The sequence below is a fragment of the Myotis myotis genome, unplaced genomic scaffold (assembly GCF_014108235.1).
Source record: "Myotis myotis isolate mMyoMyo1 unplaced genomic scaffold, mMyoMyo1.p scaffold_m19_p_1, whole genome shotgun sequence".
Classification (NCBI taxonomy): domain Eukaryota; kingdom Metazoa; phylum Chordata; class Mammalia; order Chiroptera; family Vespertilionidae; genus Myotis; species Myotis myotis.
In genome coordinates this window covers 202,787,845-202,815,529 of record NW_023416313.1, presented here as the reverse complement: position 1 = coordinate 202,815,529, position 27,685 = coordinate 202,787,845, and the positions used below count along the sequence as shown (strand labels likewise).

The following is a 27,685-nucleotide window of genomic DNA, read 5'->3' as shown; positions in this document are numbered from 1 at the left end:
ATGGTTTCTGTGTATGCCGGAAGAGTTATAACATGTAGAATTTTGCCACAAATTTACCCTTGAAACCACACAGACCTAGAATTCTGTTTACTTTCAGCAGAAACATGAAACACAAAGATTGAGGCACATAAAAATCATTTTAGGAGTAAAGGTAGTTAAAGTCAAGAAGAGGAATGCCCAGGCCTGGTAGCACAGTTGGTTGGAGCATCGTTCCATTCGCCAAAGTTGTGGGTTTGATCCCTGGTCAGGACACATACAGGAATCAACCAGAGAGTGTGTGAATAGGTGGAACATGTTCCCGTCTCTCCAAAATTTAAAAAAATTAAGAAAGCCCCAGTTTTCTGCTCAGATGACAAAATCTGTATTTTGTTTCCTGATTCATAATCCCAGATGTCAGTTGGCTTAGATCAGTGATTTTCAACTGATGTGCCAAGAATTTTTATTATTTTAAGATTGTTTATTGATTTTTAGAGAGAGGAAGAGGGAGAGAAACATTGATGTGAGAGGAAACATCAATCAGCTGCCTCCTGCACTCCCCCTACTGCAGATGGAGCCCCAAACCCAAGCATATGCCCTAACTGGGAATCAAACCAGCAACCTTTTGGTGCATGGGACAAAGCTAAACCAATTGAGCCACACTGGCCAGAGCTATTTTGTTATTTTTAAATCCTCACTCAAGAATATGTTTTTTTAATTTATTTTAGAGAAGGAGGGAGGGGAAGAGAGAGAGGAGGAAACATCAATGTGAGAGAGGAAACATTGATCAGCTGCTCCTGTATATGCTCCAACCAGGAATCAAACTTGAACCTGCAACCTTTTGGTGTTTACGATGACGCTCCAATTGCCTGAGCCACCCGGCCTGGACAGTTTAGCTTGTCAAATAAAAAAAAGGACAATAGCCAACACAATAGTCCAGTGTGAATGAATCAAAATTATACCTACTTTTTTTTGTCAAATTGGCAAAAAATATATTTTTGGTGTGCTGCAGAATTTTAGTAATTAGTTTACGTGTGCCATGAGATGAAAAAGGTTGGACGAGCACTCCACATTTTATAACCTATTCCTTGCTAGGGATGAGTATCTCACATGTCTGTGACATTATACTGGATGCCATGTTAGGATGGAAGTTCTTCAAGGTTCTAGTACCTGTAAAGATGATCATGAACACCCATCCAAGTCTTTCATTTCCTCAGACCCTGATACACACCATGCTTGCTGTGGAGCTGAATAGCCATCAATGGAAGGATCGGGTTGTGGCCTGCCGGGCTCTTTCACGGGTCAGTGGAAATGTCTGTTTGGTAAGTCTTCTCTTTCTGTGTTTCCAGGATAAAGTCTATGCTAGAGAGCCTTCCACCTTTTGCTGCTATCTAGTATCCCATTCTTACCAAACAGATCTCTGTCCTATTCATTTATTATTGACTAGAGGCCCGGTGCACAAAAATTTGTGCACTCGGGGGGGGGGGGGTCCCTCAGCCCGGCCTGTGCCCTCTCGCAGTCTGGGACCCCTTGGGAGATAACGACCTGCTGGCTTAGGCCTGCTCCCGGGTGGCAGAGGGCAGGCCCAATCCCTAGGTGCAGCCCCTGGTCGGGCTCAGAGCAGGGCCGATTGGGGAGTTGGGGCGCCGCCCCCTGTCATGCACAGAGCAGGGCATATTGGGAGGTTGCGATGCCACCCTCAGTCATGCTCAGGGTAGGGCTGATTGGGGGGTTGGGGCACCGCCCCCTGTCACACTCAAGGCAGGGTCGATGGGGAGGTTGCGGCGCCACCCCATCATGCACAGAGCAGGGCCAATCAGGGGGTTGGGGTGCTGCCCCGTCACTCACAGAGCAGGGCCCATCAGGGGGGTTGGGGCTCCGTACCCTGTCATGCACAGAGCAGGGTCGATCAGGGGGTTGGGGCGCTGCCCCCTGTCACGCACAGAGCAGGGCCGATCAGGGGGTTGGGGAGCTCTCCCCTGTCACTCACAGAGTAGGGCCAATAGGGGAGTTGGGGCACTGCCCCCTGTCACACACAGAGCAGGGCGAATCAGGGGGTTGGGGCGCTGCACCCTGTCACACTCAGGGCAGGGCCGATGGGGAGGTTATGGCTCTAGCCCGTCACACACAGAGCAGGGCCCATGGGGCCATGGGGGGGGGGGTTGGGGCGCTGCACCCTGTCACACACAGAGCCGCAGGGCAATCAGGGTGTTGGGGAGCTCCCCCCTATCAGGCACAGAGCAGGGCTGATCAGGGGGTTGGGGCGCCTTCCCCTGTCACGAACAGAGCAGGGCGGATAGGGAGGTTGTGGCCCCGCCCCCTGTCACACACAGAGCCGCAGGGCGATCAGGGGGTTTGGGCGCTGCCCCCTGTCATGCTGATCCCGGTGCTGGGAGGCATATTACCCTTTTACTATATAGGATAGAGGTCTGGTGCACGGGTGGGGGCCGGCTGGTTTGCCCTGAAGGGTGTCCTGGATCAGGGTGGGGGGTCCCCACTGGGGTGCCTGGCCAGCCTGGGTGAGGGGATGATGGCTGTTTGCAGCTGGTCACACACCCTTCAGGGTGGGGGTCCCCACTGGGGTGCCTGGCCAGTCTGGGTGAGGGGCTGAGGGCTGTTTTCAGGCTGGCGGGTGACTGAAGCTCCCAACTGCTCCTTTTTTTCTATTCTGGGCCAGCTTTAGCTCTGAGGCTCCAGCTCTTAGGCCTCTGCTGCTGAAAGCAGGTTTCTGGCCTTTGTTTACCTTCTGTATTTGAAACAATGTTGTGATCCTGCTGGCTGAAGCCCAGTGACTAAAGCAGGTTTCTGGGGTTTTGTTTAGCTTCTATATTTGTAACATAGTTGCTTAGAGTTGCAGCTCAGAGGCCGGCAGTGGCAGGCGGGGAACATTGGAGTCCTCCGTCACTGAAGCAAGCAAGCCTCATGTTCGCTTTAAGCTGCCTGGCTGCTGGCCACCATCTTGGCTGGCAGTTAATTTGCATATTGCCCTGATTAGCCAATGGGAAGGGTAGCGGTCATACGCTAATTACCATGTTTCTCTTTTATTAGATAGGATTTTAGAGAGAGGAGAGTAGGCAGAAAGAGAGAGCCATTTATTGTTCCACTTATTTATACATTCACTGGTTCTTTTTAAAATATATATACTTTTATTGATTTGAGAGAGAAAGGAAGAGGGAGAGAGACTCATTGATTGGCTCCCTCCTGCACGCCCCACACTGGGGATCAAGCCTGAAACCCAGACATGTGCCCTGACTGGGAATCACACCATAACCTTCTGCTTCATAGGTCAATGCTCAACCACCAAACCACACTGGCTGGGCCATTGGTTGATTCTTGTATGTGCCCTGACCAGGGAGGGATCAAACCCACAACATTGGCGTATCCAGGTGATGCTCCTAACCAAATGAACAACCCAGCCAGGTTTCACATGACTATCTTTTACCTCAAACCAGAATTATCTTCAAATGTCAACGTCTTCCTGTGACTTAAACCACTGCTTCTCAGTTTGGTGGCCATCCATAAATTGTTTATAACCCACCCATGAAATAGGCAAAAAAAAACCCAATAGAGTTAAAAAACTTATTATAGTCGCCCTGGCTGGGTTTCACAGTTGGTTAGAGAATCATCCAGACACACTATGATTGTGGGTTTGATCCCTGGTCAGGGCACATACAAGAATCAACTAATGAACACATAAATATGTGGAACAACAAAACCGGTGTTTCTCTCTGCCTCTCCCTCTTTCTCTCTAAAATCAATTTTTAAAGAAACTTTTATAGTAATTTGACTTTACCTCAATATCAGTGTACTTTTTAAGTATCAATGACATTTTCCCACTCAAATACTGGTCCTCTAGCACAGATAGTTTAAGAAGCACTGACTTAAAACTACCCAACAACCCAATTACACCAGTGTCTATGCTGGCTTTCCCTGAGTGTTTAGTAAACACAAAGAAGGTATAAAACAGTCCCTACTTTTAAAAACTGACATTATAGTTGAAGTAACAAGACTAACAGACACAAATGATTCAAGAACAAGCAATAAATGTAAGGTGCTCTTAAAACTTTTCAGAGAGAGAGGAGAGTAGTATAGGCTGAACTTATCAGTTAAAGTTCTGTGAAGGAGTGTGGGACAGCTGAGCAAGACTTGGCTAGAATTGAAGGGGACTTCTGGCATGGAAATCTTTTTTAAAATTCTTTATTGTTGAAAGTATTATAAATGTCACTTTCCCCCCCATTGACCCCCTCCATTCCCCCCAGCCCCACCCGAGGCCTTCACCACCCTATTGTCTGTGTCCATGGATTATGAATATATGCATATTCTTTGGCTGATTACCTCCCACCCACCCACACTCCTCCTGCCTTCCTCCAAGATTCCGCACAGCATGGAAATCTTGAGCATCATTTAGGCTTTCAACTAACTTTCTTCTTGCCATAATTTTTAAGTCATCTTCAGCTATCCAAGTGGGATTTTCTCCTTCTTCCTATGTGTCCCTATATCTTTTCCTTATAACACTGAGTACCTCCAGAATGGCCCAGAACATTCCCATTCCCATGAGAAGTGAACACCCTCCATTCCTTGATCCTCGCATTTTGGTGTGCAAAGCAAAAAATCTGGCCGCTCAGTGTGATCACCTGAAGACGTTTTAGTCTGAATTAATTCTGTCTCAACTGCTATAGCACCCTGTTGCTAAAGTCCTCCACAGGAAGCACAGGCGTCACCTGGGAGCTGTTAGAAATGCACAATCTCACCTCAGGTGAACTCAATCATAATCTGCATTTTAACAATATCATCTTAACATCCAGTTCATCTGCACATTCATCCCCTTAGCAGCTATCTCTCAGGACTAAAAGTAAAAAGACATGCAGAGCAAGCAGGGGACAGGGTAAAGATGAGAACGTTACATCAGATTGCTGGAGTTAAGAAAGGTAGTATGGCCCTGACCGGTTTGGCTCGATGGATGGAGTGTCGACCTGTGGACTGAAAGGTCCCAGGTTGGATTCCAGTCAAGGGCATGTACCTTGGTTGCGTGCACATACACAGTAGGGGGTGTGCAGGAGGCAGCTGATCGATGTTTCTCTCTCATCGATGTTTCTAACTCTCTATCCCTCTCCCTTCCTCTCTGTAAAAAATCAATAAAATATGTTAAAAAAAAAAAAAAAAAGAAAGATAGTATGTCCCTCAGTTCACCCATTCAGTAAGCAAGCAGTTTCTGGCCACATCCTACATGCTAGCGCTGGGGATGAAAGATAATGTCTTCAGTTGGTTATAAATAGCTAAAACAGAAGCAGTTTTAAGATAGTATGAGTATGGGGGTTTTCCCTATGGTTACAGAGGAGAGTTCACTGAGGGGATGACTTTTGAACTAAATCAGAAAAGCAGAGTAGGAAAACATCAAGTACCAGGTAGGGGTGAAAAACGGAGATGTTTCTAGCAGGGAGAATAGCTCAGACAAATTCACAAAATCAACTACAACTGTAATAATCTTTGTCCCTTCCCCTCTGGGAGAAGTATCAATATACAGAAGTTATCAACTGTTCTGGTTTGTCTAAGTCAGGACATAGCAGTTTTAGTGCTAAAACCAGCAAAGTATCAGGCAAATTGAGATGAATTGGTCACCCTATTAATGCATCACTTTCAAATCTTAAGTCTCTCAAGTACAGATTACATTGCCCCAACATAGTATAGTTTATTTTTTTGTTTGTTTGTTAATCCTCACCCGAGGATATTTTTCCATTGATTTTTAGAGAAAGTGAAAGGGAGCAGGAGAGACAGAGAGGGAAACATTGATGTGAGAGAGACATCAACTGGTTTCCTCCTGCACATGGGGCTGGGGATTAAGCCTGCAACCAAGGTATGTGTCCTTGACCGGAATCGAACCCACAACCCTTCAGATCCCATCTTACCTGATCAACCCGAAGAGAGCATTACCCTGAACTTCCCTTGTTGTGCACAGTACACTCACCATTCTGTGGGGACACAGAATGAGAGATCAGACCCAGGAAGGTGAGGGGATATATAGGTCACATAATTACTGAGTCAAATAGGCCAAGGCCATAGTATTGTAGTTTGAAACATGAGCTTAGAAAACAGACCTGGGTCTGAGTCCTGGCTCCAGCACTCAACTTAACATTGAGCAAGTACATCTAAACCTGCATTCTGTCATCTGTAAATGGTTATATCTGCTTTATTGGATTGTTTGAGAGGATTAAGTGATGGGTAAAATCTCTGAGCACAGTGTCAAGTACAAAACTGATATTCAATAAATGGTAGCTAATTATTACACCTACTCATAGGATTTGAAACATAAGTTGATCCAGCTGATGTGGAGTGACTGGAATAAGGAAGTAAGACAAGCAGCTGCCGAAACTCTGGGGCGAATGAATCTTGGGAAAGAGCTGCATGATACAATCAGGTAAACTGAGGCAACATGAAGAAAGAAACTTTTCTATTCTCAAAACATGTTCAGAGGCCCTGGGATTTAGCCAGCCAGCCTTTGGGGAGCTGCTCCGTATGCTCAGCATTGTACGAGGTGCCACTGCAGGATTATTTTATTTTATTTTTTTAGATAAAACAAAAGGTTAACAGTCCTTAGAGATACTAACAATGTGGCTAGGGACAGAATCATTCAGTGCCTACTAGGTGTTAGTCACTATTTTGGTGATTAAGAGTTCAAAAGTATGACATGATTCTGATTATACAGGCAAGATACACAAATATCTAATAAGGTCAAGTTTCATGGAGGACAGCTAAGACTACACAGGCAAAGAGAAGGAAAGACATTTGGGAGCCAAATATAGAAATGAGCATGGCACAGGTGAAGGCAGCAAAGAGAACTGTAGCAAGCAAGAGGTGCATGTTTGAAAGTGTCTTTTATTTAGTCATTCAACATAATTAGGTAATAGGGATTTAAGTAAATAAGACAGTCGAGTCTCTACCCAGTGAAACTTAACCTAATAGGGGATAAGGCTGACTAGGAAAGGGTGGAAATGGATAATGGAGAGCCTACAGAGGTTGGATTTTATCCTGAGGGCACTGGGGGGAAGGAGCATCAAAAGTTTGAAGAGGGGAAATAAAAGCACCTGTACTTTACAGAATCAAGCTGAGTCTAGGAAATTCCCAAGAGCGTGTGGAAGCCCTGTCTCTGATTGGTGGGCTCAAGCTCATGACCGCCAAGCTTTTCCCCAGCTTCCTTAACTGCTTCTCTGATGACTTCATGGCAGTTCGGCGAGCAGCCTGTTTAGCAGCAGGTGCCCTGCAGATCCGTAATACAATGGTGAGTCAAGGAAACACGATCCCATCTTACCTGATAACCCGAAGAGAGCATTACCCTGAGCTTCCCTTGTTGTCCACAGTACACTCACCATTCTGTGGGGACACAGAATGAGAGATCAGAACCAGGAAGGTGAGGGGATATATGGGCCACATCTATCAGTTGGGACCACATTTAGCTCCCAGCCAGCCCAGACGTTCCTCTAGAGCACATCCTTGAATCTTCTTCTCACCTTTTTATGGGCTTTAAGATCAACTCCAGTGAGCGAAGTTGTAATCCCACGTTATTAGGGGAAAACCTGATGGAGGTATTCAAAAGAAGCCTGTATCACCATATAGATCTGTGAGCTGAGAAAAACAATGGACAGATAGGAGATAATTCAGCTAATATATTACGCGTGCAGGGTAATACTTCAGACTCTAGCTCATTTGTCACTAGGATATGTCATTTTTCAGACAAGAGGGGTCCCTTCCTCTCGTTCATTTTTGCTCTGGTCTTCTCCACTCAACATTGCCTTTTATCCATCCCAGGTGTTTTCTTTCTTTCTTATCCCAGGTTTTTGAATGCCTCCGGAATCTGATACAGAAAGATCCTTACTGGAAAATCAAGGCCTTTGCCCTTCAAGGTATGACAGAGAAAATGGCCCCAGCTCCTCAACCTCAAATATCTTTTCCATAAGCTAGTACAAATGATCCCCAGAATTTCTCTAGTAGGGGGTGGAGTGTAGGGGAGATGATCACACCTGCTCAGAAGTTCCCTGCCTGAGAAATTCAATTATTTTTTGCTTTTAAATTTTTAGTTAAGGATCCTGAGTCTAGGTCAATGTCAAACTTGTTAAGGCAAAGGGGCTGACAGTCCCTGACAATTTAATTAGTTCCAAGTAGGAATCCACTTGGAAAACACTGTTGGATACACTTGCTTTCTCTGGAGATTTCAACTATAGGACTCTATACAAGTGAGACCACATTCAAGACTGCTACAGACCTAAAACCCTGCCCTCAACATTTCCTAGTTTCTTTTTAAGGATCTTCTACGTTGCTTGAGTCTTTGGCAGGTCCCTAGCAGAATCGGCCCGAGGTAAACCTGTGAAGTTATTGTGCCCCCTTTCTTAACAGATTGGCCCAGCTGACAGACCTGTTATGGGCTAGGGGCTGCTAGGCTCTATGAAGTGTCACCAGGAGTACGACTAAAGCTTGCCATAGCATCACTCTGCCTTGACTAGGCTGGTTTTCTGAGTTATGAGTCACATATCTCATCCCTACATTTACCTATTTACGACAGGTAGTGTATTCTCATATCCTAATAGGCAAGGATGGGATAGAACACTCCTCCGAGGAATCCTTTGGCGATAATGCTCTACTCAAACTCATCTCCGAAACTCTAATGGTGATTATCATCCAAAAGGGAGAAAATAAACAAAACAAATACTTAGTGGCTGCCTACACATTATTAGGATATAGCCAGATTATTCTTAAGTGACAGTGGAAGACGCTGCCCTCTGATCTCTGCAGCTTTGGGACAGATTGGCCAAGTGAGTCCCCAGCTGACAGACCTCCTGCTCTGGGCTATACACTATGAAGCATCACCAGGTGTACGTCTGGAAGCTTGCCGTAGCATCCTAGCCCTCAACCTTCAAGGGGACCGGGTCAGGGACACCTTCCTAGACGTGCTGCTCCTAGAAAAACATGATGCTGTTCTAAAGTAAGCACTAAACCTCTGGTTCCTTCCCCTACCCCATGTACTGCCCGTCCTTGTTAACAGAAGACAGCCTTGTGGCTGCCTAATGCCTGTAAAAGCATGTGCTCACCTGTGCCATTCACCTACTTACCAAAATGGGTAACAGAAAAACGAATTTACATTAGATTGAAAGTCAAGCTCATATAGTTCACGCACCTATTCTCTATCCCAGGTGTTTTAAGTTATTAATTTATTCAATTAACATGTATCAAAAGTGCCTACTGTGACAACAGGCTTTAAAGTAAAGTCTAGGGTTTGAATACCAACTCATGCCTGCACTAGCTATGTGAGTCCAAGTAAATTAATTAAACTCTCAGAGCCCCTTTTTTTTCCTTCATATATCAAATGCAGACGATAGTCCATTTTATGGGTTTGTGGTGATTAATGTTCACTACCTGTCATAAAGACATTCAATAAATGGTATTTATTAGTACCTTCAAATATATCATCTCAAAAACTAAGTAACATCCTTAAAAGTTAAACATCATACCACTTGAGGATAAGGCACAGCAAAAGTGCATAGTTAGGATTGGAATTTAGGATTCTTGACTGATTCCAAGTCCTGTATTTTCCACCCCCATGCTTTTTTAAAGGATAGAAACAATCTAAGAAGTTTTCTTATTTTTCAGGGAAATTCATCAGGCAATGAAGATACTCAAGATACAACGTGAAGGAAACAAAGAAATGCTTCAGGAGATCAAGAACAGGGTAAATAAATACAAGCTGTGTTTTCAAGGGAAAATTCAGGGCTTGCAAGAATTCTTCAAACGCTTTTTGCCCTTACAGCATGTGTACACACCATTTTCCCCCATCACGGAAGTACTTTCTACAATCCTAGACAGATACCACATCATTTTTTTTTATACAAGTTTTTTTTTTTAAATATATTTTATTGGTTTTTTACAGAGAGGAAGGGAGAAGGATAGAGAGTTAGAAACATCGATGAGAGAGAAACAGCGATCAGCTGCCTCCTGCACACCCCCTACTGGGGATGCGCCCGCAACCAAGGTACATGCCCTTGACCGAATCGAACCTGGGACCTTTTGTCCGCAAGCTGACGCTCTATCCACTGAGCCAAACCAGTTAGGGCAGATACCACATCATTTGAAGACACAAAACATCTGTGCAAAATAGGATTATAAAATCCCCTTAGTAAAAAGACAAAACCAAAATCCTATTAGTTCTATTAAGTAGTTCTCAAAATCAGGATTTGTTGTTTCTACAATAGTTTCCTCCTTTCCTATTTTCTCCTCACCATCTCCTAAACCAAAGTTGTTGTGTCCCCCCCCCCCCACCCCCCCCCCCCCCCCCCAGATAGGTATAACGAAGGAATGCGGGGCTGGAGCTGGCCTCCTACGTTTTCTTTCTCCTTCTAACCTTTCCTGATCTGGGCTCTGTCACCAAAAGAACACTCTAGCTGAATAGGTGGTTCTAATTTTTCAAAGCTGCTAGAGGAGTGGAAGAAATAGAGTGAAAAGGACTTTAAAAATGTGTAAGATTCTTTCTTCAGATATAATTCACAAAACCAACCTCACACCAAGCAGACATTTCGTAGCAGATTGCTTTCATCAGGCACAAAGAGTTAATTTTTCACTAACGAATGTAAAAATGCCCCACCAATATCACAAGAGAACAATGCTCTCTGGTATTTACGTGCCACCTAATACTAACAAGCACGAGCACTAAGTTACTTCACTAATGCTTTTTGATGATTTGTAGCCTAGTGGCTGTTTTTTCCCAATATTATTTGTTTTGATCTAGATTCAAACACTAAACCAAAAGGACTTGCTGACGCAGAAAATATTCAAGATAGAGAAGGCCATAAAAAAAGTAAAGGGGGAAGCAAAACATATTTACTTGCAGCCCAAAGAGGGGCAAAAACCACAGAAACTACATACTTTTCTTCAAGAAACTTTTCAAGGTAGGTTTTCCAGGGGTGAGTCCTACGCTTTTAGGATCTGGATGTTTTTGTGGGTGTTTTCTTTTAAAGATATTTTTATTCACTTCAGAGAGGGAGAAGAGAGGTAGAAACATCAATGATGAGAATCATTGATTGGCTGCTCCCTGCACATCCCCTACTGGGGATCGAGCCTGCAAGTCAAGTATGTGCCCTGAATCGAACTGTGACCTCTTGGTTCACAGGTCGACCACATTCAACCACTGAGCCACACTGGCTGGGCAGGATCTGCATGTTTTGTGACTTAATTATGAGTCCTGTAGGATGAGAGCCAGGAAAGGCTACTACCTCTTTTCCTTATTGGGCTTCTTCTGCGTCCTTCTGTTATTTTTTTCCTCCCGCTACACCTCCCCACCTCACTTTTATTTACTGTTTTATCCCTTTAAAAAAAATGAATGAGGGAGCTCTATTTGAACTGATTTGAAAGTTGGGGGCGGGGGGGAATGACATTAGAAAAACAAGTACAAAACAAAAACTAATGTAGAACACCCCAAAAAAACCATATGGGCTTACCTTTAATAGTGGTTACCTCTGAAAAGTGGGGTTGGAGGGAGAGCTATCATATTATGTATATCTATGGTTTTGCAACTTTAAAAGGAAGACTTTAGCCCTAGCCCGTTTGGCTCATTGGATAGAGCGTCAGCCTGGGAACTGAAAGTCCCAGTTTTGATTCTGGTCAATGGCACATGCCCAGGTTGTGGGCTCGATCCCCAGTGGGGGACTTGCAGGAGGCAGCTGATCTATGATTCTCTCTCATCATGGATGTTTCTCTCTCTCTCTCTCTCTCCCTCTTCCTTCCTCTTTAAAATCAATAAAAATATATATTTTTTTTTTAAAAAAGAAAGACTTTATAAAGTTCTCAACTTTATATAACAGAACCTATCAGTTATGGTGATAGGATCTTAAAAGTTCCAGATAAAATCTAAATAATGAGGTGAAGACACCAATCTGGACCAATATATACTTACAAAATCTGTGCGCCCAGGCGTAGCAGCAGCCTCAGGTCATTCAGCCAGCTGCCTACCAGCCACCACCCCAAACCCAGGTCTTCTGGTTCCAAGTCCAATGCTCTCTCTGGTACACCAGGCTCTTTTCCACCAACATGAGAATATGCACTTGCCAGATATGGGGAAGTTTCTTCCAACTGCCAGAAAAAAATGAGAGTGGAAAGTAACTTGAACACCAGCCTTCCCTCAGGGCCAGCTCACTACAAGCTGGTTTATTAAAACCTATGCTATCATAACTAGGAGACAGTGCCAGCCACTGATGCAAACAAGCACTGAGCAAAAACATACTCCCAAAAAGATAATATATTATAACTTTTCTAATATGATTGTGCTGTTGGGGGTTCAAGTAGCATGATTAAAATGAATAAATTACCCCCAAAGTTATAGAATTGGCCCCAATCCTACAACTATCAAAGTTACCTTTCACCTCCAGTGGTCGGCAAACTGCGGCTCGTGAGCCACATGCGGCTCTTTGGCCACTTGAGTTGGCTCTTCCACAAAATACCGACTTCTGCGCCTGGGCCACGAAGTTTCAATCGCACTGTACGTGCGCGCCCGCACGTGGTATTTTGTGGAAGAGCCACACTCAAGGGGCCGAAGAGCCGCATGTGGCTCGCAAGCCGCAGTTTGCCGACCACTGACCAAGGCCATTATAGATTATCCACATCTTCCTCCCCCCCTCCGACATTCCTTCAAATCATGCCACATAATAATCTAGCCTTAGAAAAGGGAAACATGCTTTGGCACTTTAATAACTTTTAACATTCATACAAACTCACAATAACAAACAGGATACTAACCCCGACCCTCCCCCAAACTGATGAATGAGAACTCAAATTAAGGATGCAAAGCAATTCCAAATAAAAACTTCTCATGTCTCAAGCAGAACGACAGCAAGTGCTACACAGTACACTGAAGCCTGAGGCGGATGATTAAGTTCGTATTCTGAAATGATCAGGGATCAAGGTTACTTGGGTAGAAATAGCTTTTTTCCACCTCCAACTTCTGCTTTTATTTCTGTGCCTAGATGTGGTGGTTCCTAAAACATCCTCTGAGTTTTTTGACACTGCAGCAGGCCTAAAGGTAAGTGTGAGCACAACGATGGTCATCAAGGTAAGAACGTGAGTTTTTCCCCTCCAGAACAAGGTGGTGGTGGTAGGAAAGAGTCATCACTGCTGCCTTGTTTCCAGCAATCAACGAGAAACTAGTTCAGGTAAGAGGCATCTTGGTGAGCAGCAACCCCTTATCATACAACATGGTGGCCAAGGAAAGCTGGTCCTCCACGCTGTCACAGGGCAGGTCCCCTACCCTCACAAACTCGGGGTAGGAGCGGAGTAAGAGTTCCATGGCATCAGCTTGCTGGGGTAATATCTCCAAGCATTTGGGCTCTTCCAGGTGATAAACACGGGAGTTTTCCACTGTGTAATAGAGAAACAGATGGCCTCCCTCGCCCAACAGCCGGGCTATCCCATCCTGAAGCATGTGCACTTCCGTTTCTGTTGTCAGCTGGGCTCCTACGTTCACAGGCTCTCCTGCCTCCCAGCGAATTGGGAGCCCGTAAACACTTAGTGCCTTCTCCCTGTCAGTCAGCACGGGAGGCAGAGAATCGTGGATGAAGTCTTTGGCTCGCTGGTCAGCCACAGCATCGACCGGAGCAAAGTGTCCCAAGCGGGCAACCAAGACCCGCACCTTCTCCATGAAAGCAGTTCTTCGAGGATCCTTAGAATCCGAATGCTGGGCCCCCATGTAATCCATGAAGTCTCGGGGCAGTCCCCTACGAAACTCCACATTTTCCTCCATGGCAGCCTGCACCGCCAGAGGCAGTACAGCCTCCAAGAAGTCACCCCAGGTATTGCGCTGGTACGTGGACAAGGTGAGGTGGAGAGAGTGCACCCCATCCTGGCATTCGGCTTGGTGAATGAAGCCCCGAGGAAAATAGAGCAAATCTCCAGGTTCCAGCACGGTCTGCAGCACCGGCTCACCAAGGTCTTCCTGGCTGAAGTTGGGGCTGGACGTCAGGGCCAATTCCTCAGTCGGGACCCGGGGTCGGTAGACGCGCCAGAGTTTCCGACCTTCCAGCTGCAGCACAAAAGCCTCGATGTCGTCGTAGTGGGGGGCAAAGCCCTGCGAGTTGGGGGGCGTGAGGTAAACGTTGGAGCCCGCCATGCTTCCAAACTGCTCCTGGAGCACCGCCAAAAACTGCCACACGGTGGTCGAGAAGGCCTGGGGACAAAGGAGGCGCAGGGAGCAGCCGGCCTGGTACAGGGACCACGCGGCAGCGGGCAGGGCCCGGCCCGGCGGATTCAAGGTCTCGCGCCGCCCGTCGACGTAGCGCGCGGCGTCCAGGTGCTGCCCAAACTGCACCTCCTCGTTGCGCAGCATGGCATCCAGGTCGGCGGTAGAAAACAGACCCTGGTAGTAGGTGTGGTCCTGCCGCCGCACCAGCACCGCCTCCCGCTCCCACAGGCGCCGGTAGAAATGATCGGGTGGCATGGGCGCAATGAGCCATTCGAAGAGGCGTGCTGCCCGCCGCCGGCTGCTGGGGATGCGGTTCAGCTCGGCCAAGACGCGCCGCAATGGGGAGTCCCAGGCTGGCTCCCCGCCGGTGCTACCCACCTGCGACCCCGACAGCGTCGCGGGGGCCGCGGACGCCAAGTGCTGGGCAGAGCACAGCAGGGCCGAGGTCTCCACCAGGCGCGAGGGCGGCGCCGAAGCGGGCACCAGGCGCGCCGGCGGGGTCTGCGCCTCCACCAAACGCGCCGGCGGGGTCTGCAGGGAGCGGGCCGCGGGCGAGGCCTCCAGCAGCTCGGCAGGGCCCAGGTGGCCGTACGGCTCTCGCCGGGCCGCATCCGGGGTGGCCGTCGCCCCTCCAGGCGGCGGGTCCCGGGGACCGTCCACGGTCGATTCCACCCGCGAGTCCTCCGAGTCTTCGCTGGGCAGCGTCTGGGCCCTCAGCGCCGCCATGCGGGACGCAGCACTTCTCCTGAGCTGCCTGCGGATTTTCCTGGGCCTCAGGGGCAGGACCAGCACCGACCCGCTGTGTGACTGAGGCTGGCGCCGGCGTCTCAGCCGCCCGCGCCTCAGCAAAGCCGCACTAGCCCGGAGCCCGTCCATGGTCGAACTCTCCTCCGAGCCGGGAGCCAGCGAGAGGGAGGCGCACGCTGGGCGCCGCCGCGGTGCGCTGTGGGAAGGGGGCGGGCCTCCAGCCCTCTCGTTGGCCACGCCCACCACTCTTCCACTCAGCGCCTTCTGGTCACTGTATGAACCTTAATTTATTTTTACAATTCTATAGTACAGCAGCAGTATGTTGCATTGTGTATTCACCACGCCAAGTAAAATCCCCTGCCTTCTCCATTTATTCCCCCTTACACTCTTCTACCTTCCCCCACCCCTTTTTCCCTCTCGTCTGGTAATCACCGTATGGCTGTCAGGAGGATTTCCTTTTTTGTTTTTTGGTTTTTTTGCTTGATCCCGCCACCCTTTTCACCCAGTCTCCCAACCCCCAACCCCGAACGCCCTTCCCCTGTGACAGCTATCAGTCTGTTCTCTGTCTCTACGAGTCTATTTCTATTTTGTTAGTCTATTTTGTTCATTAGATTCCACATATAAGTGAAATCATATACTTGTTTTTCTCTGGCTTGCTTATTTCACTTAGCAAAACAGTACTTTAATTTACATGCGTGGCTTCACACTAGAACTGTGGAATCTCTGCCAAATTAACAGGGATTTCATATTTAGAGGGCAATTGTTTAAAGTATTTGTTTTTTGTGTGTGGTTTTGTAATCCTCACTGGAGGATTTTTTTCCATTGATTTTTATTTTATTTTATTTTTATTTTTTTAGAGAGTGGAGGGAAGGGAGGGGAAAAGAAACACCAATGTAAGAGAGAGAAATCCATTGGTTGCCTCCTGGTTTGGTTGGCTCCTGGTTTGATTGCCTTCTGCACACTCCCTGACAGGGGCTGGGGACTAGCTGGCAACCCAGGCACCTGCCCTTGACCTGGAATTGAAGTCCCCAGACCCTTTGATCTGTGGGTAGATGCTCAGAACTAGAGGACAATTTATTTACTTATTTATAATTATTTTAATTTCTTTTATTGATTTAGAAAGAGAGGAGGAGAAGGAGAGAGAAACATCAATGTGAGAACTACATGGATCGGTTGCCTCTTGAACCTGCTGGGGATCATACCCATAACCTATGCATGTGCCCTGACCAGGAATTAGCCCGAGACTTTCTGGTGCATGGGACAATGCTCCTACCAACTGAGCCACTCCGACCAGGGCTAGAGGGCAATTTAAAAATCAAGTTGCTAGGGACTTCAGTAGAAAGAAAGTTGCCCTAACTGGCTTGGCTCAGCGGATAGAGCGTCGGCCTGCAGACTCAAGGGTCCTGGGTTCGATTCCGGTCAAGGGCATGTATCTTGGTTGCAGGCACATCCCCAGTAGGGAGTGTGCAGGAGGCAGCTGATCAATGTTTCTCTCTCATCGATGTTTCTAACTCTCTATCCCTCTCCCTTCCTCTCTGTAAAAAATCAATAAAATATATTAAAAAAAAAAAAGAAAGTTGACTGCGTAACTCCTTATTATTTCTAGTCTCTGCATATTGCATGTCCCAGGAGTCCTCATTTCTGAACAGCATGTTCCATAGCAGTTTTTCACAGAAAGTGCATAAATCTTGTTTTTAAGAAATACCCTCAGGCAAGCTTTGAGATTTTTGTTTAAACCTTGGGTGGTTCTGGCTTTTACTCTGCAGGTGATGTGATTAATTGAAGCCCTCTGTAAGTTCCTCCACCCAACTTCTCTTTGCACTTTCTCCATTACAAATTCTCCTGGTTGTTGCCTTCTCTCTGAAAAAGGAGTTAGAACTTGCATTCTTCTTTTTTTCTTTTTAAATATATTTTTTATTGACGTAGAGAGAGAGGAAGGGAGAGGGAAAGAAAGAGAAACATCAATGAGAGAGAAACATCTATGGGCTGCCTCTTGCACGCCCTCTACTGGGGATGGAGCCCCAACAGGGGCCATGCCCTGGCAGGGAATCCAAGGGCCACCTCTTGGTACAAGAAACAAGCCTCAATCAACTGAACCACACTGGCCAGCCCTCTATTTGCATTCTTGTTATCTGCCCTTCCCACCTGCTCTGGGATTTTGTTTCATTAGCTACAACTTCTCTCTCCAGAATCCTCAATCTCATCTCTGAATCTTATATTAACCTCTTTTTTAAAAATTCTTTATTGTTTAAAGTATTACATAAGACTCCTTTTTCCCCCATTGACCTCTCCCCAGCTGCTCCCACCCCCCAGCACATGCCCTCACCCTCCTACTGTCTGTGTCCATTGGTTATGCTCATATGCATGCATCCAAGTCCTTTGTTGATCTCTTACCCCTGCCTTCCCTCATAGGTCGGACAGTCTGTTCTATACTTCTATGACTCTGGTTCTATTTTTGTTCATCAGTTTATGTTGATCATTATATCCCACATATGAGTGATATCATGTGATATTTATCTTTCTCTGACTGGCTTATTTTGCTTAGCATAATGCTCTCCAGTTCCATCCATGCTGTTGCAAATGGTAAGAATGTCTTCTTTTTTTTTTTTTTTACAGCAGCGTAGTATTCCATTGTGTAGATGTACCACAGTTTTCTAATCCACTCATCTGCTGATGGGCACTTAGGCTGTTTCCAAATCTTAGCTATTGTAAATTGTGCTGCTATGAACATAGGGGTGCATATATCATTTCTGATTGGTGTTTCTGTTTTCTTGGGATATATTCCTAGAAGTGGGATTCCTGGGTCAAATGGGAGTTCCATTTTTAGTTTTTTGAGGAAACTCCATACTGTTTTCCACAGTGGCTGCACCAGCCTGCATTCCCACCAGCAGTGCAAGAGGGTTTCTTTTTCTCCTCATTCTCGACAGCACTTGTCTTGTTTGTTGCTTTGTTCATGATAACCATTCTGACAGGTGTGAGATGGTACCTCACTGCCGTTTTGATTTGCATCTCTCGGTTGAGTAGTGACTTTGAGCATGTTTTCATATGTCTCTTGGCCTTCTGTATGTCCTCTTTTTAAAAGGGTCTAGTTAGGTCCTTTGCCATTTTTTTATTAGATTGTTTATCTTCCTTTTGTTAAGTAGTAAGTTAAGATACCTAGGAATAAATTTTTTTAAAAATATATTTTATTGATTTTTCACAGAGAGGAAGGGAGAGGGATAGAGAGTTAGAAACATCCATGAGAGAGAAACATCGATCAGCTGCCTCCTGCACACCCCCTACTGGGAATGTGCATACAACCAAGGTACATGCCCTTGACTGGAATCAAACCTGGGACTCTTCAATCCACAGGCCGACGCTCTAGCCACTGAGACAAACTGGTCAGGGCTCTAGGAATAAATTTTCTTTTTTTAAATATATTTTATTGATTTTTCACAGAGAGGAAGGGAGAGAGACAGAGAGTCAGAAACATCCATGAGAGAGAAACATCCATCAGCCGCCTCCTGCACATCCCCGCCTGGGGATGTGCCCGCAACCCAGGTACATGCCCTTGACCAGAATTGAACCTGGGACCCTTCAGTCCGCAGGCCGACGCTCTATCCACTGAGCCAAACTGGTTTCGGCTCTAGGAATAAATTTAACCAAGGAGGTAAAGGTCCTGTACTCAGAAAATTACAGGAAGCTGAAAAAAGAGATAAAGGAAGACATAAACAAATGGAAAAATATACCATGTTCATGGATTGATAGAATCAACATCATTAAAATGTCCATACTACCCAAATCAATCTATAGAGTCAATGCAATCCCCATTAAAATACCAACGGCATATTTCAAAGACCTAGAACAAACTCTCCAAAAATTCATCTGGAATAAAAAAAAGACCTCAAATAGCTACAGCAATCTTGAGAAAGAAGAACAAAGTTGGAGGGGTCACAATACCAGATATCAAGCTATACTACAAAGCCACTGTTCTCAAAACTGCCTGGTTCTGGCACAAGAACAGACATATAGACCAATGGAACAGAACAGAGAATCCAGAAATCGACCCAAGCCATTATGCTCAATTAATATTTGACAAAGGAGGCAACAGCATACTATGGAGTCAAGATAGTCTCTTCAATAAATGGTGTTGGGAAAATTGGACAGATACATGCAAAAAAAATGAAACTAGATCACCAACTTACATCATACACAAAAATAAACTCAAAATGGATAAAGGTCTTAAATGTAAGATGGGAAACCATAAAAATCTTAGAAGAAGCTATAGGCAGCAAAGTAGCAGACATTTGTGGTAGCAATATCTTTATTGATAGAGCTCCTAGGACAATGGAAACTAAGGAGAAAATAAACAAATGGGACAACATAAAAATAAAAAGCTTCTGCACAGCAAAAGAGACCATCAACAAAACAAGAAAGCCCACTGCATGGGAGAACATATTTGCCAATGATATCTCCGATAAGGGTTTAATCTCCAAAATTTACAGGAGGTGAGCATAGCTGCCTTCCAAAATTTACAGGAAACTCATACTACTTAAATCAACCTTTTAAATGTGGATCTCTTGTTTACAGGCACTGTGGTAGGCATGACAGTTTAATCGTTAAGAACAACATGGTCACTATCTCCATGTAACTACTGTTGTTTTGTACATAGATTGTCTTCATTTTAATTTTTTTTAGATAAATTCCTAGGAATGGAATTTCTGAATCAAAGAGCAAGATAATTTTTGTGATTATTAGTAGGTTTTACTGAATTCCCTCTGAAGTTTACAACGTTGCAAGCAGTTATGAGCAGATTAGACTGCATGGCCTCTAGGGCATGTCCTGTGGTTCTGGTTGATCTTTTTATCTGTTTTGAAAATATTTTCTTATTGATTTCAGGGAGCAAGGGAGAGACAGAGAGAGAATCTAACTCTGAGCTCCTGGTTCATAGGTTGATGCTCAACCATTGAGCCACACCAGCTGGGCTCTGTTTGATTTTTCAATCCTCTTCCTCAGTCACATTCCTATCCAAACACTTGGCAACCTTTTAGATGTTATCCCTACCATATGCCACGTCTGCCCTTTTTATTTCTCACATGGTCTATTACAGTAGTCCTCTATTGAAGGCGATTTTGCCTCCAGAAGGAACACTTTGCTTGTGGGGTGGAGAGGGAGAAGGGGATCGTATAACATCTAGTACAGCTATTTTCATCCTTTTTCATCACATTGGTAGTAGACTAAGGAGGCAGAAGAAAGCAAAGCGGGGAAATCTCTAAGATTGGATATAAAGCAAAATGAAGAAACACTTCTTTTACATTGGTGGGTGATAATAATTAACACTCACAGCTCATAGAGATAGTATTTGGAACAAGATAACAATAAGGGGTTCTGTGGTGTACTGATCTGATGCCAGCAGTTGTGCCTTCCAGGGATAGGAAAAGAAAATTACTCTGGCCCGGCCAGTGTGGCTCAGTGGTTGAACGTTGACCCATGCACCAAGAGGTCCCCGGTTTGATTCCAGGTCAAGGCACATGACCAGGTCACGGGCTCAATCCCCAGCAGGGGACATGCAGGAAGCAACCAATCCATGTTGATGTTTATCATCGATGTTTCTATCTCTCTCTCCTTCTTCCTCCTCTCTCTCAAAAATCAATAAAAACATATTTAACAATAAAATAAAATGACTATAATGTGTTTTTAAAATATATTTTTATTGATTTTAGAAAGGAAGGGAGAAGAAGAGAGAGATAGAAACATCAATGGTAAGAGAGAATCATTGATTGGCTGCCTCCTGCACACCCTGTACCAGGGATCAAGCCCACAACTGGGGCATTGCCATGACCAGAAATCTAACTGTGATCTCCTGGTTCATAGGTTGATGCTCAACTACTGAGCCACACCAGCCAGGCCAATGTGTTTTGTTTTGTTTTTAAATGAAAGAAAATTACTCTGTCCTTTCAAAAGTATGTTATCCTAGATGCATAAGAAAAATGGACAGAGCTCACTTAAGGTGAAGGTTGATCTTTGCTAAGGAAGCTTTAGGCCTGGGACATGACATGCCCAATTAGGAATTTATGATCAGAACATCCTGTGTAGGTACTTTTGGTCACTGAGCTTGTTAGGCCTGCCATGTGCCTCCCACCTAATCCCCTGCTTGTCAAGTTTATTATGTAGCCCCTTGTCGTTCACAATATAAGTAGCCTCCAACCAGTCTCTAACTTTAGTCTCTCCCTTGTCAATTTGTAACATAGGTAGCTACAATGTCAATTTTCTCAAGATGTGGCCCCAAATGTGCCGTTGCCCTACTCAAAACCCATCTGTGTTCCCCATCGACCAATCCAAGCCCTTCAGCTAGATACTAAAGTCACATAGTGCGACAGCCTTATCAGCCTTGACAACTCTGCTAAACATTACTTCTGCAAGTTAGACTATTTGCTGTTCCTTGTCTATGTTCTCCTTCACACATTTACTCATGCTGTTCCCCTAAATGCTGTCTCCCAATCATCTTTTGTCACTACCCTTATTTAAGTCTATTTCACATTCCATCTTCTCACCAGTCTCTCCCATCTCTAATCACAAGAGAACTTTGACCCTTTCACATGAATTTAGCATATTGTGCCTGTTTTGGTAGATAGTGTACTTGTCATAGTCTCTCCTAAACTTCATAGACTGTAAAATCCTTCAAGGAAAGGATTTCCCAAAACAACAATGAGGTACCATCTCACACCTGTCAGACTGGCTATCATCAACAAATCAACAAACGACAAGTGCTGGAGAGGATGTGGAGAAAAAGGAACACTTGTGCACTGCTGGTGGGAATGCAGACTGGTGCAGCCACTATGGAAGACAGTATGGAGTTTCCTTAAAAAACTGAAAATGGAACTCCCATTTGACCCTGTGATCCCACTTCTAGGAATATATCCCAAGAAACCAGAAACACCAATCAGAAAGGATATATGCACCCCTATGTTCATAGCAGCACAATTCACCATAGCTAAGATCTGGAAACAGCCTAAGTGCCCATCAGTAGATGAATGGATTAGAAAACTGTGGTACATCTACACGATGGAATACTATGCTGCTCTAAAAAGGAAGGAACTCTTACCATTTGCAACGTCATGGATGGAACTGGAGAGCATTATGCTAAGTGAAATAAGCCAGTCAATGAAGGAAAAATACCACATGATCTCACTCATTCATGGATAATAGAGACCATTATAAACTTTTGAACAATAATAGATACAGAGGCAGAGCTCCCTCAAACAGATTGTCAAACTGCAGCAGGAAGGCCGGGGAGGGTTGCGGGGCAGGAGGTAGGGGGGTAAGAGATCAACTAAAGGACTTGTATGCATGCATAGAAGCATAACCAGTGGACATAAGACATGGGGGGATAGGGGAGGCTAGGGGACTGTCTAGGGCGGGGGGATAAAATGGACACATATGTAATACCCTTTGTAATACTTTAAGCAATAAAAAAAAAAAAAAAAAAAAAAGGAAAGGATTTCCTGTGCTTTTTGCTCTTACTTTTAACACACTGCTTTTCACACAGAAGGTGCACAGAAAGTGTCTATTGGGAAGCAGACCCACCAGAATTGAGTCCCTCCCACTCCTTCTACATGGCATTAGCTCAGTCAAGTTACTCTCTCAGGCCTCAGGAATCCCATCTGTAAAATGAGAATAAAAATTGAACCTACTTCTTCTTCTTTTTAAACTTGTATTTTAGCCAGTTGATATTTGGGAAGTGCTATTTTAGTACAAGTTTATTATTATTTTTTCTTTTTTTTAACCTACTTCTTTATAGGGTTGTTGTAAAGATAAAATAATGCACATAAGGCACTTAGCACAGAGTCTGGCTTAAAGCTAAACAGTTACAAATGGTAGCTACAATAATAATTTATTATTATGGCACAAAACCCTGTATTACCTATATGATGACTGGGTGTCACTAGCCTACTTCAGAGGAAACAGGAGTTGGGAAGGCAGAGAAGTTCTTGAATTGGGCAGCATGACAGAGTGGGATAGGGAGGTTAGATTATTTTTGCATATGCCCCGTGGAAGTTGAGTCAGTGGGGCCGATATCAGACAAAACCATTGTGTGAGGTACTGCTCTGTACAAAGTTACCTGGCCAAGAGCCAGAGTAGCGGCTGATACCAACTGTTCTCCTTCCAAGTCCTGTGGCCTCGTCTAGAGCTGCAGTGTCTGAAGGAAGGGACAGCAGAGGGGCTGTATGTGTGCTGATGGGGCTTTGACATGTGATCCCCTGGGGAAATGCTGAAGAAGGCAGGTCAAGTTTGTCAATAGGAGCTTTAATTGCCTTTTCAATGAGATTGGTTTTCAGTATACAATGGACACAGTCTGCAGGGAACGAGGGGGATGAGCTGTCCGTGTTCGCTCTCAAAGCCAAGGGGGAGTCTGCTCAGCTAGAGGAAGGCTGTAAATTTGTCTTCCGCATCCTGTACAAATATCTCTTCCTCCTAGTCTTTCCTGTGACCTCATCTTTATTTTTTTCAGCATTTTGTGATTTCCTGGAAGAATATTGTTGCTGCCTTGTCTCCTAGTTTCCGTAGTGACTGGGAGGTACCTTTTGGAGCCTGACTTATCTTTAATTTCATCACTTTTCCTGTGGCTCTACTTAGTTCTCACTACAAAAGCAGCTATTAATAACCACTTTTAGGAATATAATTTAAGGACATGGAATAATGTTCCTAATATATCATGAGTGGGAAAAACAGACAAAATAAATATTACAGTTGGATCCCAGTTGGGGTACTTTGTGTGTCGATTTGTATGTGTATATATCTATTCATTCATATATAGATCCATTCATATTACTGAAAAAAAATTAGGAGTCTTTCCACTGCAATATTCAACAGTGTTTATCTTTAGATGGTGGGATTCCAGGTAAATTTTATTTTCTTCTTTCTTTATTTTTATGTTCTGGACTTTCTACATTGAACATGTATCACTTGTGCCATTAAAAATAGAGTGTTTTTTAAAACTACACTTCCCCTAATGCATCTTATTTTTTCCAATCTCTAATCATTGCCTAGCTCTTCTGTTTTTTTTAATCAATATAATTCCCTTTAAAAAAACAAACAAACAAACAAAGGAACTTGACGTTAAGATTACCACGAATCTTATTATTATGTCTATAGTTTTGCATTTTCCAGAATGTCATGTAATTAAAGTCATACATTATGTGTAGCCTTTTCAGGCTGGCTCTGTCACTTAGCAACCAGTATGCATTTAAAGAGGTTCATCCATGTCTTTTTGTGGCTTGATAGTTCATTTCTTGTCTTTGACCACTATTCCATTATATAAATGTACCACAATTTGTTACTCCACTCACATATTGAAGGACATTTGGTTGCTTCTAGTTTTTGGTGATTATGAATAAAGCTGCTACAAACAAGCGTTCGTGTTCAGGTCAGACTTACTTTTTATCATGACTTGAATTTTCAAAAAGTGTAATAGAAATAATTGATAAATAGAGGAATACATTATGAAAGTCAAAATTAAAATGAAATGGTCCATTATAATTGATTTATTCATTTTTTGAAAGCAATGAAAAACAAGATAATAAATAATGGATTGGCTCTTATTATTTATAATACAACATAATATGATGTGTAGCTGAAATTATGTTATTTGTGAAATAAGAAATGTTATTTCTTATTTTGACTGGAACCGCCATCTTCCAATAATTTGCCGAAATGACTAACCCAAAGGGAAAGAGGAGAGGCACCCGCTATATGTTCTCTAGGCCTTTCAGAAAACATGGAGCTGTTCCTCTGGCCTCATACAGGTGAATCTACAAGAAAGGAGATATTGCAGCCATCAAAGGAATGGGCACTGTTCAAAAAGGAATGTCTCACAAATGTTACCGTGGCAAAACTGGAGGAGTCTACAGTTACTCAGCCTGCGGTGGGCATTGTTGTAAATGAACAAGGGCAAGATTCTTGCCCAGAGAATTAATGTACATATTGAGCATAAAAAGCACTCTAAAAGCTGAGATAGCTTTCTGAAACGTGTGAAGGAAAATGGTCAGAAAAAGAAGGAAGCCAAAGTGAAAGGTTCCTGGGTTCAGCTGAAGTGCCAGCCTGCTCCACCCAGAGAAGCACTTTGTGAGAACCAGTGGAAAGGAGCCTGAGCTGCTGGGACCCATCCCCTATGAATTCAAGGCATGACAAGTGCAAAAAAAAAAATAAAAGACCTCTGTACTGTTAAAAAAAATATACCATAAGAGACATATAATGTGTGAGTGGGCATATATCAAAATCTGGGCCCTAGCTGTTTTGGCTCAGTGGATAGAGCATCGGTCTGTGGACTGAAGGGTCCTGGGTTCGATTCCAGTCAAGGCACATACCCAGTTTGCGGGCTTGATCCCCAGTAGGGGGCATGAAGGAGGCAGCTGATCAATGATTCTCTCTCATCATTGATGTTTCTATCTCCCTCTCCCTCTCCCTTCCTTTCTGAAATCAATTATATATATCTGGTATTAGGCTTTTGAGATTAATTAAAGAATAATCAAGTATAAAAATCAGAAATAATCCCATTAAATTCTTTAGGTGTCATAATAAAAATGTTCCTATTTATTTAACAAAAAATGAAGATACATATACACAAAGACAAACTCACTGTTTGTAGTTCCACTGCAGGTTTGTTTCCTACAAGTGCACAATCTGATATATTCCATTTTGCTTCATTCCTAATAAAAAAAAAATGGATGGTGCATTTATAAGGCTGCATTATCAGGAGAGAACTTTTTTTTACTAGGCATGAAGTGAAAACAATCCTTTTATAATTTTATACATTTGATTATTAGAAGAATTTTCTATAAACTAGGTTCTGGCCCTGTACATTTCAAACCTTGTTTTTCCTCCATTACCAACATTCTTCAGTGTTGGGCACCATAGGACATATTCTTATCCTGTACCTTCATGTCACATCACCAGTTTGGTGGGTACTATGGGCAGTAGTAGATTTTCTGTGAGGCAAACTTATGTCAGGACTACTAGCAATAAGCGAACCAGTGACACACTGGAACAGGCAGGAGGACTCCTGTCCTGGGGCCTCAACTTTGGAGGGCTCAGCTCTGACCTCTGGACAGATGCCTCCCCATAGAGCAAGGAGTCTATAGGGCCACAGCCTGCCTCATAGACCACACACACTGGGTACCCAAGATTCTGAAATTCCCTGCCCATTTTTAGGGCTGTGTGGACTCGTGTCTTCCCAAGGGTGGTCAGCAATGCAAGTGCATGTACCGTTAGACTCAAGGGGTGGCAAACAGTAGTTGTTTGGAGCAGTATGTGAACATAACTTGGGCATGCAGTCCGAAGTTTCTACGTGTGTATGTGTGAGGTCCTCACAGTGTGAAATGGAGCTGAGAACAGAAAGAGATGGGTGGACTCCAGGTCAGCTTTCCTGCACTGCTAAGTTTTGATAAGGAGCTCCAAAGAATCTAAACATTTCAAATGCAGGCCTGGTCTCCTGTCAAGGTAGGTGATAGAATGTATTTTACTCAACAGTTGGTTAGCTTGACTTACAACATTTAACTATTTAGACATATGGAAAATGGGATTCTATTCATACTTTTTTCCTAACCCAAGAATTCATTTGGCATTGAGGATAGCCTCTTATTATTCCATGGAGTAATGCAGAAATCTGTTTGATATCAGGACTATTTAGGTTCCTGGGGATACTTTAATCTAGCTTTAATATAGGTACAGTCTCAACCCTGGCCATCACTACATTGGTTTGTGGGGTTGAAATAGAGCAATGCTGGGTCCCCAGGGGCTCTTCACCCTGAGTGAATCCACCTCCTCAACACATCCCAGGAATAGGACTTTTTAGTCATAGCTACAAGAGTGTCTCAAAGTTGCTGCTACTTCTGCATAATAATAAAGACATAGAAAACAGAGGCTAACCTCAAAGATCACCACACAGATATATACTCAAGCCTCCTTGTGTGGACAATTCAGGTGTGTTCTCGCCATGAGGCTCCTGACTGGGTCAAAGGAGGCAGGTCTTAACCACATAGATTCTATTTTCATATTTATTATAGTAGTTCATAGAGCTATTTTGATAAACCATGGCTGAAGAGACATTCTCTTCCGCTCTACATTCATATGAGACCACATGTTTTGCATATGCACTCATGTGTTAATATTTCTCTGCAGCCTGTGAGATCTCGCACACCAGGTCCCTGGTCACGGAGTCCAGCCTTTGACCTAAACACAAGAAGGAGAAATCAATCATCACTTGTCAAAGATCTACGCACCGCCTGGGAAAAAAGGATTGCAATGGGACCGTTTGGATCTGACAGCGCAGATTTCTAGCTGAGACAAGGTTTTTCCAGGGTCATATCCTCTTCCTTTGGAAGGAAAGGTGATTATTTCTAGGATGAACCCTTCTCTTGCTCCAAGACACAGGTAGCAGTGAACCCAGTCATATTCTTTCATTGATATTGTATAACCTGTCATTATGCTTATAAAAAATATCTAAATAGTAGACTTGTATTTTTATTAAATACTAGAGGTCCAGTGCACGAAATTCGTGCATGGGTAGGGTTCCTAGGCCTGGACAGCAATCAGGGCCGATAGGGGCCTTCAGGCTGCCAGCCGGGGCCTTCCTTCATTCCACACCACCCTCTGGTGGTCAGCCCACATCTTAGCAAGCAATCGAACTCCTGGTTTCCGGGTCCAACTCCCACAGGGACACTTTGCATATTAGCCTTTTATATATATATAGATATTTTTTATTGATTTCAG

At 44.2% G+C, this 27,685-nt stretch overlaps 2 protein-coding genes across 5 annotated transcripts in view; one reads left to right on the top strand and one right to left on the bottom strand.

The window, feature by feature from the left end:
* HEATR4 (HEAT repeat containing 4) overlaps positions 1-27,259 on the top strand; it is a 47,324-nt gene extending 20,065 nt beyond the window's left edge. Inside the window, exons 8-16 of the mRNA XM_036312407.1 lie at positions 1,194-1,298; positions 6,273-6,391; positions 7,072-7,252; positions 7,805-7,874; positions 8,761-8,950; positions 9,616-9,694; positions 10,748-10,907; positions 12,978-13,033; positions 27,095-27,259. Coding sequence (XP_036168300.1) covers positions 1,194-1,298; positions 6,273-6,391; positions 7,072-7,252; positions 7,805-7,874; positions 8,761-8,950; positions 9,616-9,694; positions 10,748-10,907; positions 12,978-13,033; positions 27,095-27,253 — 1,119 coding nt within the window. The 3' untranslated portion in view covers positions 27,254-27,259. The remainder of the gene's footprint in view (positions 1-1,193; positions 1,299-6,272; positions 6,392-7,071; positions 7,253-7,804; positions 7,875-8,760; positions 8,951-9,615; positions 9,695-10,747; positions 10,908-12,977; positions 13,034-27,094) is intronic.
* RIOX1 (ribosomal oxygenase 1) lies at positions 5,835-15,118 on the bottom strand. 4 transcript variants are annotated; one of them, XR_004968126.1, is made up of 5 exons: positions 12,751-15,118; positions 11,912-12,087; positions 7,482-7,596; positions 7,283-7,344; positions 5,835-5,945 (listed from the first exon to the last, which is right to left on the bottom strand). XR_004968126.1 is itself a non-coding variant. In XM_036312420.1 (1 exon), the coding sequence occupies exon 1, from the start codon at positions 15,062-15,064 to the stop codon at positions 13,160-13,162; it is 1,905 nt and encodes a 634-aa protein (XP_036168313.1). In that variant the 5' UTR covers positions 15,065-15,118; the 3' UTR covers positions 12,668-13,159. The 4 variants fall into 4 exon arrangements, 1 of the variants encoding a protein (XP_036168313.1); XR_004968128.1 differs by having other exon boundaries at positions 7,482-7,547; XR_004968127.1 differs by lacking the exons at positions 5,835-5,945; positions 7,283-7,344 and adding an exon at positions 6,661-7,231.
* Positions 27,260-27,685: the final 426 nt, after the last annotated feature.

Coding starts and splice junctions, on each gene's coding strand:
- RIOX1 (XM_036312420.1), bottom strand. CDS start 15,064: ATGGACGGGCTCCGGGCTAGTGCGGCTTTGCTGAGGCGCGGGCGGCTG.